Genomic DNA, 17048 nt, shown 5'->3' with positions numbered 1-17048 from the left:
ATGAGGTTTCCCATCACCCTATGATGCAGGTTCTTTTGTTACCTTCATTTTACATGTGAGAAAACTGAGGCTCAGAGCAGATAAGCCACACATTAGTCCTGGGCACAATGCTAATTAGTATCACAGAGCAGTCCAGCAGCCGAAGCAGCAGCTCTGGCTAAGATTACTCCACCTTCGAGGAAGGGGTTTTAAGTGGTTCTTCCTGTACATTTTCTCCCAATCGCATGGAAATCATCTGGTCATCACCACCATGAAGCTCTCTCTGGATAACACCTAGAAATGGCAATATTACCTATATACTTCTGGATTTGATGAATACAAGAAAATAAAAAAGGGGCTGGGGGGTAAGCAAAAATGATGTGATCCTGAGGAACAGAAGAGGCACTGTCTAGCAGGGTCATGAAGTGGGAAGCTCAGTTTTCTCATTAAGTATGTTGGAGGTTCTCATCAATACAACCGGTGTAAATGTGTGCTGCCTAGTAGTTATGCAGAATACGACTGGATCCTCTGAGCCAGGGAAGTTAGGCCAAAGTCCATGCCTAGCTCCTGTCTCCTCCCCCGCGCCCCCCAGCTCCAGCTCCAGCTGAGAGAAGAATCACAACCTTAATTCTCTTGAGCGCACAGCCTTCAGGAGCCTGTGGCTGGCAGCTGGTCCCGTGGGACTATGTGGGCAAAATAACCAGCTGGACGGGAACCTGAAGGCACTGGCGGCAAGCACCCCAGTGGGCCAGCCAGGGCCCAGGCTGGCATGAGCCTGGCCTGGCAATGGGAGATCACATTGTTAGAAATCACAGGCATGCCACCAAAATTAAAATTCGGGAGCAAGTTGCTGTAATTGACCAAAGTAGCAAACTGCAATTATTGCTCAAAATGACATCCCTTCCTGTAATGACATTTAATCCTCTCTAAAAAAATTCCTTAATTGCATGCATAATTCTAAATTACCATAATTTGTTCATGATTCTGTGAAAACCCCCCCTTTCTTTTTTCTTGAAAGATAAAAGAAACAGAAGGATAATGGAATGCCTTAAAATTCGGTAACCAAGTTAAACAATTTGGGGGATAGCGTAGAGTTAGGTGACACTGGAGTTCTATAAAACAAAGTAAAGATGAATAACTCTTAAAATTGCAAATATGTTAAAGAGGAAAGTTTATAATCCCAGGAGGGTCAAGCTCATTACATTATTACACTGTACCTTTTAATTTACTGTCTTAAAAACTCATATTCAACAGAGTATGATGTTTCCCATTTACTTTTCTCCACATTAAAATAACTTTTGGGCCCATAATTCATTCTAACGGTGAAAACAGATACTGCCATTTTAAATTTTCTTTCTTTCTTCCTTGCCATCATTACAGAATTTTATTAATTATGGAGAAGCCAAAAGATATACTTTTAACTGAAGTGAAAGATGAAACAGTGTCATTACAGTAAACTCAATTCCAATTTCTATAAAAAGTAAAACAAAAATTCTAAATACAATTCCTTCATCACGTGAAGTCTACGCTCGGCGTGTTCTCTACCTTTTGCAGAGTAACGCTATCTAGAAAGGAAGTGGGGCTTCCCTGGTGGCGCAGTGGTTGAGAATCTGCCTGCCAGTGCAGGGGACACGGGTTCGAGCCCTGGCCTGGTAAGATCCGACATGCCGCGGAGCAACTGGCCCCGTGAGCCGCAACTACGGAGCCTGCGCGTCTGGAGCCTGTGCTCCGCGACAAGAGAGGCCGCGATAGTTAGCGGCCCGCGCACTGCGATGAAGAGGGGCCCCCGCTCGCCGCAACTAGAGAAAGCCCTCGCACAGAAACGAAGACCCAACACAGCCAAAAATAAAAATAAATAAATTTATAGAAAGGAAGTGCTCACTTTGACCCCAAGCAGCAGCTTAGAGCTAGTGCTCCTTAACTATAAAAGCGGCTTCCCTGTCCTCACCCCATGAAACCTGCACATAGCTTCAGTCGGGACACAAGCCCTCAAGCCTAGCCGTCTGCAGAGTGAGTGGAAATGTCCAAAGGACCAGGTCTGAGCACAAGGTTCCCAGGAGCGGGTCCCTGGGGCTGCTCTACTCCCAGGCACCCCACCCAGGGGTGAGCCAGGCTGAAACCCAATGTGCCCCTCTATCCATCAAGCCTGGAACCCCAACAGTGCTGAGCCCACCTGCACTTTTCTATTTGCAAAAGACCTGTCCGAACCCACCAGGGGGTGGTAGCCTTTCTCTAACCAACACCCAAGCTCTGCACTGGGCAGCAGGGCTGTGGGTGAGCTGCCCCAGGGTCAGAGCACTACTAGGTCCTTCCTGACACCCAGGCTCCTCCCTTCTACACACCAGCAGGCAGATGTGTAAGGTACACCACAGGGACTACAGTTAATAACACTGTAGTATATATTTCAAAGTTGCTAAGAGAGATCTTAAGTTTTCATCGCAAGAAAAAATGTATAACCATATGTGCTGATAGCTGTTAACTAGAGCTTTTGTGGTAATCATTTCACAATCCAAAGAAATAACACATCGTTAGGTTGCACATCTGAGATGTAATGTTATGTCAATTATATTTCAGTTGAAAAAAAAAAAAAAAGCAAAAGAAAATAAATACAGCCTGCCCTCTGTATCAATAGGTTCTGCATCTGTGGATTCAACCAACAGCAGACTGAAAATATTCAAAAACAAAAATTTCCACAAAGCTCCAAAAAGCAAAACTTGAATTTTCTGTGTGCCAGCAACTATTTACATAGCCTTTACATTGTGTTAGGTATTATAAGTACTCTAGAGATGATTTAAAGTATACTGGGGGGGGGGGGGGGGGGGAATGGGACTTTCCCAGCAGTCCAGCGGTTAACACTCTGCACTTCCACCGCAGGGGGCATGGGTTCGATCTCTGGTCAAGCAACTAAGATCCCACATGTCTCAAGGCGTGGCCAAAAAAAATAAAGTATACGGGAGGATGTGCACAGGTTATATTCAAATACTGCACCATTTTATATATGGGACTTGAGCATCCTTGGATTTTGGTATCTGTGGGAGGTCCTGGAACTGATCCGAGGGACCACTATACACCAGGAAGGCAAGGAAGGGAGAAGAGGGAGGAGAGTTCACATCACCAGACACAGGAAATGCTCTGTAAGGCCCTGATCCCCAGACACACACCCATGGTGTAGGTGCTGAGGGTGGGACATACTGACAGCAGGGGAGGAGAGGCACAGAAGTCCCCCGGGAGTGGCCCCCAAGTGTCCTCCACAGTACCATCTCTGGGGCATGTGGTCCCCTTCCCAGGTGGGTTTGATGAACCAAAGTGAGGAGAAGTAGAAGACAGATTCCTGGAAACTTCCAGGGCTTCCCTTGACCACACTACGACCATGTCAGGGCACCTCTGTGCTACTAAGGAGAGAACAGGTATGACTGTTCTCATGGAGGTGATTGAAGGGGAGAACGTGACTCCTTGGGAAACGATGTCAGAGTTTTTGAAGGCAGCTGGGCATGTCAGGGCCTGGGGCTGAAAGGCTTGGAGTCAGGCAGATGTGTCAAACAGGTGAGAAATCTAAAATGTGAAGACACTTACGATCTCATCTTACTTTGCTCTGGGAAAGATGGTGGTAAACTGATATGAGACAGTAATTTCCACACTCTGCGGGAGTTAACTCCTCTTTGTTGCCTTAACAGATACTCGGCCTCTGTGTGCTACAGATTCTTAGACTGCACTAAATGAGGAGGGAAAATCTATCCTAAAAAGCTCAGCAGAGGGCTTTTCTGGTGGCGCAGTGGTTAAGCATTCGCCTGCCAATGCAGGGGACACGAGTTCGAGCCCTGGCCCGGGAAGATCCCACATGCCGCGGAGCAACTAAGCCTGTGTGCCACAAGTACTGAGCCTGCGCTCTAGAGCCCGCGAGCCACAACTACTGAGCCCGCATGCCACAACTACTGAAGCCTGTGCGCCTAGAGCCCGTGCTTCCGCAACAAGAGAAGCCACCGCCATGAGAAGCCCGTGCACCACAACGAAGAGTAGCCCGCTGAAACCAGAGAAAGCCAGTGCGTAGCAACGAAGACCCAGTGCAGCCAAAAATAAATAAAATAAATTTATTTTTTAAAAAAAAAGCTCAGCAGAATATTGTGACATGACAGCCACTGACCAAGAGTGAGAAAGCTCTTGGCTCAGCAGAGGGCAGACCCTGATACGCTTTCCGTGGTCATGAATACACATGTGCTCAAAACCTTTAGTAACAGTTTCCCTCTGTATGCTCACCACTTTGTGTTACTCCTCAGTGCTTAATTTCCTACGAACCAGATTCGAAACCAGGACACCTTAAAAGTCCATTTTCCCTGGATATCTGACCAGGGTTTCCTCTGACCTTTGGTTTCCTTTGTGAATTGCTTCCCGAATCTCATCCACTCTGAAACAGTCACCACATGCTCACATAGAAGCCCCTGACCACCCACATCTTCCCGCCCCAGTGAAAGCTAAACTTGTAGAGGAGAACCAGCAATAGAGCATTCAAGTCTGTGTGCTTTCCATTGGGAAACAGCATCTTTAGTAGTAGCGTCCCAGCCTTCTCTGGCCACCAGCCAGTGTTGGGGAGAGCAGGACTGTTGGAGCAACAGAGGCCAGGGGGGCAGGGGGCTCTGGCCATCCTGGCAGAGGGTCACTTACCTTCACATTGGGAGTGTAGAGATTCCTGAGGGAGGCCAGGGCGGCAGACAGCCCCTCAGTGCTGTACCCAATCCACAGGGCTTGCAGATGGCTTGAAGAGATTCCAGTCTTCTTGCTGAGGCCCTGGAAGCAACAGGGACAAATCAGCTTCAAGGTCTCCTTTCCCACCTGCAGTGTGGGTCTGAAAGCGGGTGTGCCCGGGAGGGCGCAGGTCCCTGCTGAACGTGGGGCAAAAGCTGTGCACACAGAAAAGGCCTGAACCTGTGAGCCTTCCTGCCCTAAAGCCAAGGGTTGAGGAACTAGCCTACATCAACTGTATGCCTGGGGAAAGGGGGGAGTAGATGAGGAGAAAGTTTCTCTTTACAGAGGTTCTCCAATCAATTAAAGGAAGAATAAATGTTAGAATATCACCATCTGGAACCCCTAATGAAGGAAGAGACCAATCGTGGCCAATGGCATCACACCAAGAACACATGCTACACATCCTAACACTAGAAACCTTATACAGACTTACAGATCAGTTTAACTCTAACAGGCAGACCTTGAAGATACTGTGGGTCTGGTTCCAGACCACAGCAATAAACCGAGTCATGCAATTTTTCTGGTTTCCTGATGCACATGAAAGTTATGTTTATACAATACTGTAGTCTATTCAGTGTGCAACAGCATTGTCCAAAAAAATGTGCATACCTTAATTTTAAATACTTTATTGCTAAAAAACACTAACCATCATCTGAAACTTCAGTAAGTCATAGTAGTGACATCAAAGATCACTGATCACATATCACCACCACAAGTAATAATGACAAAGTTTGAAATATTGCAAGAATTTCCAAAATGTGACACAGAGACATGAAGTAAGCAAATGCTGTTGGAAAAATGGTCCCGAAAGTCTAGCTCAATGCAGGGTTGCCACAGACCTTCAATTTAAAAAAAAAAAAAAAATTTGCCAAGCACAATAAAGCAAAGTGCAATAAAACAAGGTTTACCTGTATAAAGTAATTGTGACACCTGGTGGGGCAGAGGAGGTGGGGATCAAATCTGAACCTGATTAAGCCACTCGATATAAATACTAAATGATAAAAAATCCAGAGGAAAGAGGAACATGTTAACGTAGGCCACAAGAAATAAGGACACAATCAGAAAATCCAGGTGGTATGAAACTACACAGGTCACGAAATCTGGTTCTTCAACAACTAAATAACAAGGAAACAAAGGGAATGAATGAAGTGGAACCTTTAAGTGAAAAGAAAGATTTAGAGAGGGAAAAAGTAAAATTTAATCATAGCGGTAGATCCACACTTGAGTGAGAACCACAATTACTTTTAGGGAGGGGGCTGTGCTGGTAATGAGGCTCATGGAGGGCTGCTCCCTGCAGTGCTGTGGGTCTCACCTTGAAAATGTGTGCCTTCAGGATGTGATGGCCGAGCTCCATGGTCTGCTGGCGGTTCAGCTTGCCCTCCTGTCTCGAGAACATGAATGCAAGGAGAGCATGCCCATTCCTAGGACGAGAAACACACAGGTTGGTAACCAAAGACCCGAGTCCATCTCTCTGCAGGCCCTCGGGGCGAACATCGCCCCTCGACCCCTGAACTGTTCTCCTGGTGCTTCAGCATCACCAAACAAAACAGGTGGAAAGCTGCTTCTTCACAGAAGATGGTCTGTGCTGTTTATTCCTTGAGTCATTTTAAGGGCTTCCTCAGGATTCCTCTATCTCTGTGGAGTGACTCAGACAGAAGCCTCTGGACAGGGCAGGTCTTTGTCGATGGAACCACCCGCCCCCTGTTCATCCTCCATCACTTTCTCATCAGTTCATTTGTTGATTTATGTCTGTCACAAAAATGTAAACTCCATGTGACTAAGGGTCTTGTCTAAGTCACAGCTATAGCCTCAAAACCTAGCAAATGCCCAAGACTCAGTAAGAATGCAAATACGCATTTCTTGGATGGATGGACGGATGGACGAAGGACAGCTGTGCAAGTGGACAAATGGAGCAGAACCAGCACTGGACCTGACATTCAGGCCTCCGCTCAGTACAATCACCACTGGGGACAGACCTGGGCCAAAGGACGAGGCCTTACAATGGAAGGGAAAGAAAAACCAGGCCATGTACAGCAACAGCTCATGATCAGAAACACCTAGAATTCTAGGCTTGAATGGAACACAGATCCTTCCTTGTAGGGGTAAAAAAGCTAAGCTGTATGAGTAGGTTTGCTGCGTCTGGGCACAGGGTAGACATTCATTCAACTGACACCACCAATTAATCCCCCAACTAACCCTCTCATGAAGGAGCCATCCTTACCCACTTTCCCCTCTACATCTGTAGGACTCATTCGGTCTTCTGTGGACTCCATGCCTTTGTCTGAGCCAATCTGTTTGCAAAAGATGCTAAGGGCTGCTTACTCCAAAGTCACAGCAGTGACCTCTGTGCAGGGTGAATTATTTTTATTTCTATTAACCTGACAAACTTTGAAGTGCTGTTTTGCTGAGGAAAAGCAGCTAGTTGTAGAGGAAAAGATAAACTGTGAAAAAGAAAAGCATTCTTCTAAATGTGTTTTCTAGTAGTCGCTGACCTAGAGGATTAAAAGCATTCATCATTTAAATCATATTTATCTATCCAGATGCTTGCCTGTTTCTCAAATCAAGTATAAATCATGTTACAGACAAGGAAATCAGGGCAGGTGGAAACCATGAGATTGCTTTTTATCCTGCAGGGGAAGACATGACATTTAAGACCACACTGCCACTGTGTGTCCTGCCTCGTGTCCTGTCAGGGTCTAGAGCACATACCCTGTTCTCCCTCACACACGCTACCTCCCAGACCTCAAGCTTCGATTTCCCCTCTCAGATGAGAGCCTCCCTTGCTCCCGTGGAGAACTCTCTCTGCCACCTTCCAGCGCTCCATGCCCTCCCTGGTCCCTATCCATGGGCTAGTCCCACATCACTGTAGTCAGGGCCACTCTCCCACCCACAGGCTCAGCCATCCTCAGTCTCCCAGTCTGCTGGCTCCGTGGCCATGCCATCTGCGTCCACCACGAGTACTGTGGCTGGCTGGCCCTTGTGGGTGACGATCACGCAGCCCTCAGTGGCTGGGCCAAAGGTGTCCAGTGCTCTCAGCTAAGTACGTGGCTTCCCACCTCCCTGAGGAAACAATTCACCAGGCAGTCACTGGGCACCTGCACTCCTCTACGTCCCATCTACCTTGACGTCCTTCTTTACTGGCCCTGGGATCGTGTGCCCCCTTCTAAGTCTACCTGCACTTATGAGTCTGTTCATTTTCTGAAGCTTATACACATCAAGCTTTGACTACGTACCAGACGCAGAAGGTTAACTAAATTATTTCATTAACTTGTTCGACTCTGTGAATCACTATGTCTTATGATCCCCAATTTGTTTGCATGGGGAAACAGAGGCCTGGACAGGTAAATGATGTGCCCGAGATCAAACAGGTGGTAACGACTGAGTAGAATTTGACCACAGTCTATGCAACCTGAGTACCTGTTACGCTCTTCATCAGCGTAACCCGATTTTTCATTCATTCATTTGTGCGTTAACATCCCCCTATATCCAGCATCATGGCTTAAGAATGGGGACCCCACGGGGAACAGCACGAGGTCCTCGCCCTGAGGACGTCTCAGCAACTCGACTGGAGACACGTAAACAAGACAACATCCAGCTGGAACGGCACTGTGAACGGACTCAACGCGAGCACAGAGGAGGCTAGCTGACCCCGTTCCCTTGTGTTTCCAACTTCTCCCTCTTCTTTGATTGTGTTTCCCCATCCTGCCTCAATGATGCTTCCGACAATGTCCCAATCCCCTGCGTTGTTAAAAACATCAACCAATACCCTTCCCCACCCTCAAACTACCCGAAACCTCTCGACCCTTCCACTTCCCATGCCAGGACGTGGGCTCTCTCCTCGTTCACACCTCACAACCCAATGGAAGGAATCTCCTAAGGATCTAGGACCCTCCTCCCACAATGAAAGGCCAGTGGCTTCCCCTTCATCCTCACCTTCCTTCACTTCGGGGCAGCACATACTCCCCTCACCTGCTTCCGTGAAATCCTTCTCCTTCTCCCAGAAGTGCAGAGCTCCCTTTCTTCTCACTGCACTTCCTCACTACCTCCCACCATTACCTCTCCACCAATGATGACAGATCTGCAACTCCAACCTCTCCTCCAACCGTTTAGACCCCACCTGCCTCAGAACCTCACCGCCAACCCCGTAAACTCAAACTGCTAAAATCCAAAGCCGCCCATGCCTTTCTTACCCATTCTAAGAGCAACGCCACACCTAGTTTCTGAAGCTTAACAGCTCAGCCTGACCTACATACAGCAACTCCTTCTGCTTGACTCTGCCCACAGGCCAAGTCAGGCCCATCTATCTCATGTCAGCAAGGCTGGCCTCCACCTCACTATCTTCCTAGAAAATGATCTGATTTGGCTAAACATGTCACAGCACACATTTTACCTAGTCACTCCGGTCTGGCTAAATAACCTGGAACTTACAGTTTACAGCCCCAAAGCAGGTTCAAAAGATAATGAACTCTTAGGCCAGTGTTGCCTAAGAAAACACCTTATCCACAACATGAAAAGAGCAACTAGACCTAGTGTGTCAATGTTAAGTCAACAGTCACGGAAGGAAGGGAGTGTGTGGCTCACAAGTGCATATTCATTTAATCTCTGGCCCCAGCATCTGATGCAAGGTCCAGTCCAGGCCAAAGCACACAGTTTAGCAGCTTGTCAGACCTCTTACACGGGGCCGGGAGCAAGTCTGACTCACAGAGGGCAGAAGCCATTCAAGACAGAAATGATGGACTTCCCTGGTGACATAGTGGTTAAGAATCCACCTGCCAACGCAGGGGACATGGGTTCGAGCTCTGGTCTGGGAAGATCCCACATGCCGTGGAGCAACTAAGTCCGTGCGCCACAACTACTGAGCCCGCGTGTCACAACTACTGAAGCCCACGCACCCAGAGCCCGTGCTCCCCAACAAGAGAAGCCACCGCAATGAGAAGCCCACACACCGCAACGAAGAGTAGCCCGTGCTCAGCAATGAAGACCCAACGCAGCCAAAAAAAAGAAAGACAGCAATGATGCTGGCCAAGGCCAGGGCCAGGCAGAGGTGGTGGACATGAACACACCCTTACTGAGAGCGTTCGCACCTCGAAGTCCCCAGTCTCTCACCCTGACTGGCACCATATGCCACAGGGCAGGCAGGCTTCCCACCTGTCTCCTCCCCTGGGCGGTGAGGAGACCTGCATCCTGGCCCAGCCCTGCTGCAAAGCCTCAGTGGAACCTCTGACTCCCCGGATGCAGGTGCCCCATCGCCATCTTGTAAGTGGGGCATCTCAGCCCCGAACCTGAATCCTCCTGACCCCAAATCCCAGTCTGTTACGTAGTGCAGAACACAAAATGAGGAGGCCAGACGTGATGGCTGTGCTCCCCTCTGGGCCCGCAGACACATCAGATCTCTGGGACAAGATGCCACAAGCTCAAGAGGTGGTGGGGAGTGGCAGCATCGAAGATGCGAGACAGTCCACAGACCCTCTGGTGAAGAAACTGAGCCATGAACAGGCTCGAAGGAAGCCGGCTATTCCCTGCAGCTAATGCCACACTCTCCCATGGGTGACCCATGTGCGAGGGGGCAGGGATCTAGAAGGGAATCACTAGAGAAATATGGCCCGGGCACTGCCGAGCTTCTCTTTCATCCAAATGTACTGAGGAGTCCTAAAATTCTAGCAATGAAAGGAAGGGAGCTTTCGTTTAGCAGCAGAGAGAATATTCCATCACCCTTCCTGAGTCCGCAGCGGGAGAGGCCACAGCAGTGAGAGGCCCGCGTACCGCAAAAAAAAAAAAAAAAAATAGCACAACTAGCGTTTGGAATCCCTTCCCCAGTTACTCATCAGACTCGCTGCACAGAGCTGCCCATCGTACCTGGGTTCACACAGGAAGGCCGTGTTTTCGCCATCTGCTCTCCACACGAGCCACTCCCTGAAGGACGGGTGGCAGAACATGCGGGTTTTGTCTCGCCTCTTAATGAGGAAGCAGGAGAGGGCATCCATCCTCTGCTGAAAGTCCTCCCAGCCCTGCTCCCCTTGGATGTGGCCAGCATTAATTGCCTGGAAGATCTGCTCGTCTGTCATGGGGTGGAGGGATGCGAGGGTCACGTTTAAAATGGGCAGCGCTCTCTCGAAGGCGGACTGGGTCATGAACTTCATGTTGCACTGCAGCAGGTAGAGCTCGGACAGCGACACGGGTACCACCTTGTAGCTGGCGCTCTTGATGACCAGGTGTCCCCTCTGGAAGAGGTCCAAGGTGAGTTTGAGGTACAGGTAGGAGCCGAGGCTCCGCAGCACCAGGTGGCTGCTCACTTTCCCGATGAGGGCGGCGTCGGCCTTGCCATTCAGAGAGATGTTGCTGAGGATGTCCTGGCTGCTGTGGACCCTGTGCTGGACGTAGGCGTGCAGGTCGCTGTGGATGTCCTTGTTGTCTGGGAAGTCATCTAAGGACAGCTTGATGAATGGCAGCTTGCTGACGATTTCCTGCAAAAGAATGAGACACGCAGTGCCACTCCAGGGATTTCTTTTTCATGCCAGCTGTGTTTCAAACCAGATCCACTGGTTTCCTTTCAAGGAGGATTTTTCACGGATTACAGGGACTCATTGTTTTGTATTAAAACATGTAATAGGATAATTTGAAGATAAAAAGCTTATGTGAAAGAAATTCCTGATGTGAGATCAAATCAGAAAAGGCTTTCCTGAGGTCCTTATCCGAGGACGCAGAGCCAAGTGAGATGGAAGGGCCTCAAGCAGACGGCGGCGGCCTGGCTGCACCAGCAAAGGGGCAGCGAGACCCCCAGGTGACTTGATACCCATAATCTTTACACTGTGCAACTGATTATAATAACAAGGACAGACACAAACCAACACCGTACATCTAAGACCATGGCCAGACAAGAGGCATCCTTCTCTGTGCATTAGATACTGGGGCTGCATACCCAACCGGGACATCTGAAACTGCCCCCAGGCTGGGCTCCAGTGACAGCCTGCCGTAACAAAGCTGCTGGACATTCGTAGAGCCCACTGTCATTTTTTTTTTTTTTTAGTTGCTGTTTATTGGTAAACTTAAATTGAAGTGTGATACACAGAGGTGCACAAATACCACCTGCAGTGTCATTCACTTCCACAAACTCAAATATACCTGTGGGACCAGCAGGTAGACAAAGAACATTGCCAGCTCCCAGAAGCCCCGTGTCCCTTTGCCATCCCACAGATAAGCCCTGTCCTGACACCTAACAGCAGAGATGAGTTTTTTTTTTTAATCCCTCTATCATTTGTGAAGTAGCTAAGTACATGTCCTCACTGAATGCGACAGTTGTAGGAGACAGGCTGAGGACAATTCCTGCCCCTCCCCCCATTTTATACAGATGCTAACGGAGCCTCTGAAAACTTACACAGCTTGCATGTAAAACACAGGACTCCTGCTTCTGTGCTGCTGACTGCCAGATCCTGCTCGCTGTGTGAAAAATGACTGAAAAGTGTATGAATCAAATGTCCATAAAAACAAACACCAAGTTTGAATGAGGTCTAATTCTACTTTTAATGAGGAAAGAAAGAACCCAAATGCTATTTTAAAATAAATATCATCCTAAAAGGGAAAAAATCAGAATCTAATGTCTCGTGTCTTTACTAAAAATGGATAGGAGGGAAGGAGTCAACGGCTGTTAAGATATAATTTTAGGGTTTAAATGAGGGGACAGATGAGGAAGAGAATTTTTAAAAAACACACACTCTTCATCTTGCTGCAAGTGTTACCTCATGTCTAAGTTTTAAGAAAAACTAGACTTTTATTCAGAATAGGCCTTAAAAATCTTTCTCCTTCATCCCTCCCTTTTCCCTTCATTAAAACAAACAAACAGGGCTTCCCTGGTGGCGCAGTGATTGAGAGTCCGCCTGCCAATGCAGGGAACACGGGTTTGTGTCCCGGTCCGGGAATATCCCACATACCGCGGAGCGGCTGGGCCCGTGAGCCATGGCCGCTGAGCCTGCATGTCCGGAGCCTGTGCTCCGCGACGGGAGAGGCCACAGCAGTGAGAGGCCCGCGTACTGCAAAAAAAAAAAAAAACAAAACAAAGAAACAAAAAAACCCAAAAAACAAAGTCCCACTGCAAACCCATACAAATAACTACAAGCAGGAATAACTTTAAACTCTGGTAGACCTGTCAGCCCGGCACCTCAAAGAGCTCCCCAAACTGAGTTATGGTGAACCAGGGCGAGACACTTCTATTTTAGAAGCACAAGTACAGCCTGATGATAATAAGAAACTCACCTGACATCTTGATAAATGTGCCTTGAGGGTAAAAAGGTCAGAGTTTTGCCTGTTTAGAGCTCTGTGCGCTAATATTTCAAAGCTCTAATACAGTTTTCAATTCAGCAGCTAAATGGTTTACAATAGTTTAAGCTGTTAGTATTAATCTAAAATTGTAATTGTAAAAACTGAGAAATTGGGGTTTCGGGTCTTGAAAAGACATTTGAGAACTCTTTTTTACCTGAAAATTTGCTCTTACAGTCACAATCAACTTCAACCAGGCAGGGAATTTAGAAATAATCTTGGCAATAAATGAAGAAAGTGTATCTCCATAATCAGGTTTATGAAACTCAGCTTCGTTTAAACCATCTATCAAAATAATGTATTCTTCTTCAGGAATTTTCTGCTCTAAAGGAGAAAATAATTTTTTTAAATTATGAAATTATACATTTCTATAAGATAGCACCACCCAGTGTATTTTAATGCACAATTTAAAGTGTTAGGGAAAACTAAAACGGTTTACATATGGCAGAAGAAATGGTTTTCACAGAAGCATACTTTCTATTAAATCTGTAATGAAAACCAGAGTGCAGAGCCAAAAGAAAACCAATTCTCACCAAACAGTTTTCAGAAACGTACTGTATTACACACATTAGCAGAATCTCACCCATGCATATGATACACTTAGCTCTTCAAAAACTCCTGTCACTGGGATGAGCTACAGCAAGGATAACCAACACGGACCGAGATGAAACCTGCCAAAGATTCTAGGTTTCCCGCCCCCACCCCCACCCCAGAGCTCCCTGGATGGATTCTGGTGAGGAAATCTGACCCTCAAAGGGCAAAGCATCCCATCCGAGGCACACAGCCAATAGAGGCGAGAACTCTGCTTTATAGACTCCTCCAAGCCCGAATCTAATTTTCTATTCATTAGTGCCAACTTTCTGCCCAAGGATGAGGAGCAATGATGACATATCTGTTTCAATTCCCCCTCTCTGGCACCATCTGGCAGAAGTGCTATGTAGGCAGGTAAACTAGCTCAAAAGGTGAAGAGCCGGGGGGGAAGGGAATATGGAAAGTCAAAGGCCCATCATATCACTAACGCCCCTACTGTGGAGAAGATTCAACGGCAAAAAAATCAAACGGACAGGGCTTCCCTGGTGGCGCAGTGGTTGAGAGTCTGCCTGCTGATGCAGGGGACACGGTTCGTGTCCCGGTCTGGGAAGATCCCACATGCCGCAGAGCAGCTGGGCTCGTGAGCCATGGCCGCTGGGCCTGCGCATCCGGAGCCTGTGCTCCGCAACGGGAGAGGCCACAACAGTGAGAGGCCCGCGTACCGGGAAAAAAAAAAAAAAAAAGAATCAAACGGACACTTCTAGAAGCAGCTTTAGGTTCAACTGAGCAGAGGCCCCTGGAAAAACATGCTGGCAAGTTCCCCCAAACAATCAACTTACACCCCTCCACCTTAGGAGTTCAAAATATGCAGGCAGCAGCTTCTAGAAAGCAAGTCATCTAAATAACCTATGGTTACAAATTAGCTACTTTGGAAATGTTCAACTGTGGAGTTGATTCTCACCAGAGATATAAAATTTAAACCAAAACCATCTGGAGTGGAGCAAGGAGGAGCCCTGGGGAGATGGTTCTGAGGAAGGGGAGGAGAGATGTACTCACATCCTCCCTGGGCCCACTTCACTCATACCCCAGAGTCAAGTGGACCCCCACCCCGCTTCTGAGGACTGTCCTGAGGAGAGGGAGGACACGGGTGGCTGCTGGGAGGTACCGTCTCTCAGGCTTGTGAGTGGCTCCAGTACACCCCTCTTGAAAGCGGCCACTGGGTCTTGCACACAGGACCTGAGGCTCAGCATGCTCTGGAGCTGGGGCTCCCTTATCATCAGGTCTCGGTAGGCGGCCAGCTGATGGGACCGGCAGAGCAAAGCAGCGATGCTATGCACGAACTCAGGCACCAGGCACGTGTAGGTGTTGTCGGCCTGGCAGTAGTGGTAGGCCACGACCTGCAGAAGAAGCAGAGTTGTCAGCGTCACCTCGTCCTCTTCACACAGCTCCTTGCAGGCTCTCCATCAGGGATGCAATTTTCCCGTTCTCCGAGATAACAAGAAACGTTGCTTCTATTCCCCAAGACTGAGTCATTATTTAGCTTAATTATTATCCCTTTACTTTGGAAGGAATTCTGAAGTTTGGCAAATCTTAGGCCGACTTTTACTTGCAGCCACAAGTCCGACTTGACTGGCACTAAGATCAGCACAAGTTACTCTGTATTGAATAGAAACTAATAAAAGTCATGCATAAACCTTAAAGCCTACCCTGGCTTGAAACAATTCCAAGCAATCCCGACGTTCTCGACATCCACAAGTACCATATTCACTACATTTCTGTTTTCAAAAACAGCAGCATCTCCTTGGGGAACTCATTTGCGGCTCCCAAAAAGCAGACAAAGTTGGTGGCAATGAAAGCCAGGCTCTCAAGTCACAGCTGCTTCCTCTCTCTGGCAGGAGGGCCGCCTCCAGCGACACCATGGAGAAGTTCAACAGCAACACTGTTTGAAGGATCAACATCAGACACTACCAAATTCCTGCCTATCTTGTGAAGGGACACATAGGAGGAGGGAGGGTCCTGCCCAAGCACTGAGAGGATCCTTTTTGCTGGGATGGATTTCAAGTGGCAACAGCTATTCATGAGAGAGACCCCAAGGAAAGTGCCAAATGCAGCACTGTCTTGAGAGGAGAGACACACTGCCAATAAATGAAAAATCTGAGACTTTCCCAAACGAGGGTGAATGGACGGATATACGTACAAGGTAAGGGAGGTGGAAAAGGTCAAAACACACTCACTTTTATGTTTCTCAGAAGGGTTTGTGACACTACTGTCCCACTCAGCCCTACAACCCCTACATAAGTAGGACAAGAACCACTAGCTACGGTTCAGAAGTTGAGGGCAGCAGACACACAGGCTGAATGCCTCGCCAGGGTGACAGACAGTCAATGGAATATCTGGGATTCGATTCCTGGTCTGTAGACTCTTAAAAAGCAAGTGGCAAGAGGAGATGTGGCCAATTTGGAACTTCCATGTGACTTCTGTTTTTGATTAAATTTATCATCGACACTCAGAGGAAAGCTGACTGCTCTTCGCCTCTCACCTAGACAGAGATTAGCTGCAACGCAAGAGGACCTGTGAGCTTATACGAACCACCAATGAGCTAGTACCACAGTCCACCTAGCATGGTGTTTGGCAATCCAACAGTGGGTGATGAAACCAATTTGAAGCCATAAAAGTTTTTCTTTTTTTAATTTAATACAGTGAATTTTATAGGATGTAAGAATAAGTGTAGTCTCATAATGCTTTTTCTTCAGTTGGGTGTGTGATGCTGTGTGTGAGTATCAGGTGTTTAGTGTAACATGTATTTCACATTGTGGGTCACAAAGTGGTTTGAAAAATCACTGTCACGGGGTGGCTTTGAAGTCTGCACTACATCCCTCATCTCAGGTCACCCATTCATGACCAGAGGACTGCCCCGAATCAGTGGTCAGGGCATCAGGGCTGCCCATGCCGGGTGAGGAACGGCCCTCAACTGGGAAGCAGAAGCGAGGAGAAGGGATCTGGGGCAGAGGAGCATTCCTTTCAGTTCCCCTGCACCAACCTCACCCCAGGGGCTTTCCTCGCTAGATGCTTCTCACCGCTGTCCACCCCTGGTGGTTCTCCAGCTCCACCAACTCACGCTACTGCTGCCCCAGGAGACCCAAGGGGCTCACCAGGAATGAGAGGTATAATCGCTTCAATGCAGGAGGGCAGCTTATGAACCTGTGCCAGATGTCAAGCAGATAGAAAATTTCAGAAGGATCATGACTGACCATGAATCTAGGAGGGGAAAAATTGGCCAAGTCTCTTACAACATCACAAGAAACCTCTGACAGAAAGACACGTGTAACCAAGGGCTCTAGGCAACAGAGTGCAGGTGGGGCGGAGCCCTGGGTCACTGGGTTAAAGGCTCCCAATCTCCTGCTCTCATATGAAATGAAGGAGGATACATGCTTATAAGGATGGATTTGTGGCAAGTGCAATGATACCTCTGGCTGCTTTGAGGA

General features: G+C 48.0%; 1 protein-coding gene across 9 annotated transcripts in view; it reads right to left on the bottom strand.

Annotated features, from left to right (window-relative positions):
* The window catches only part of TANC1 (tetratricopeptide repeat, ankyrin repeat and coiled-coil containing 1), a 234614-nt gene that overhangs the window by 38631 nt on the left and 178935 nt on the right, over positions 1-17048 (bottom strand). For all 9 annotated transcript variants that reach the window (XM_059051808.2, XM_067026098.1, XM_067026103.1 and 6 more), the window contains 5 exons: positions 14729-14960; positions 13190-13356; positions 10576-11183; positions 6032-6140; positions 4639-4761 (listed from right to left, as the gene is read on the bottom strand). In XM_059051808.2, coding sequence (XP_058907791.1) covers positions 4639-4761; positions 6032-6140; positions 10576-11183; positions 13190-13356; positions 14729-14960 — 1239 coding nt within the window. The remainder of the gene's footprint in view (positions 1-4638; positions 4762-6031; positions 6141-10575; positions 11184-13189; positions 13357-14728; positions 14961-17048) is intronic.

The sequence above is a fragment of the Kogia breviceps genome, chromosome 2, assembly GCF_026419965.1.
Source record: "Kogia breviceps isolate mKogBre1 chromosome 2, mKogBre1 haplotype 1, whole genome shotgun sequence".
Lineage (NCBI taxonomy): Eukaryota > Metazoa > Chordata > Mammalia > Artiodactyla > Physeteridae > Kogia > Kogia breviceps.
Note: the sequence above shows the minus strand (reverse complement) of the source record. Positions and strands in the feature narration are given on the sequence as shown.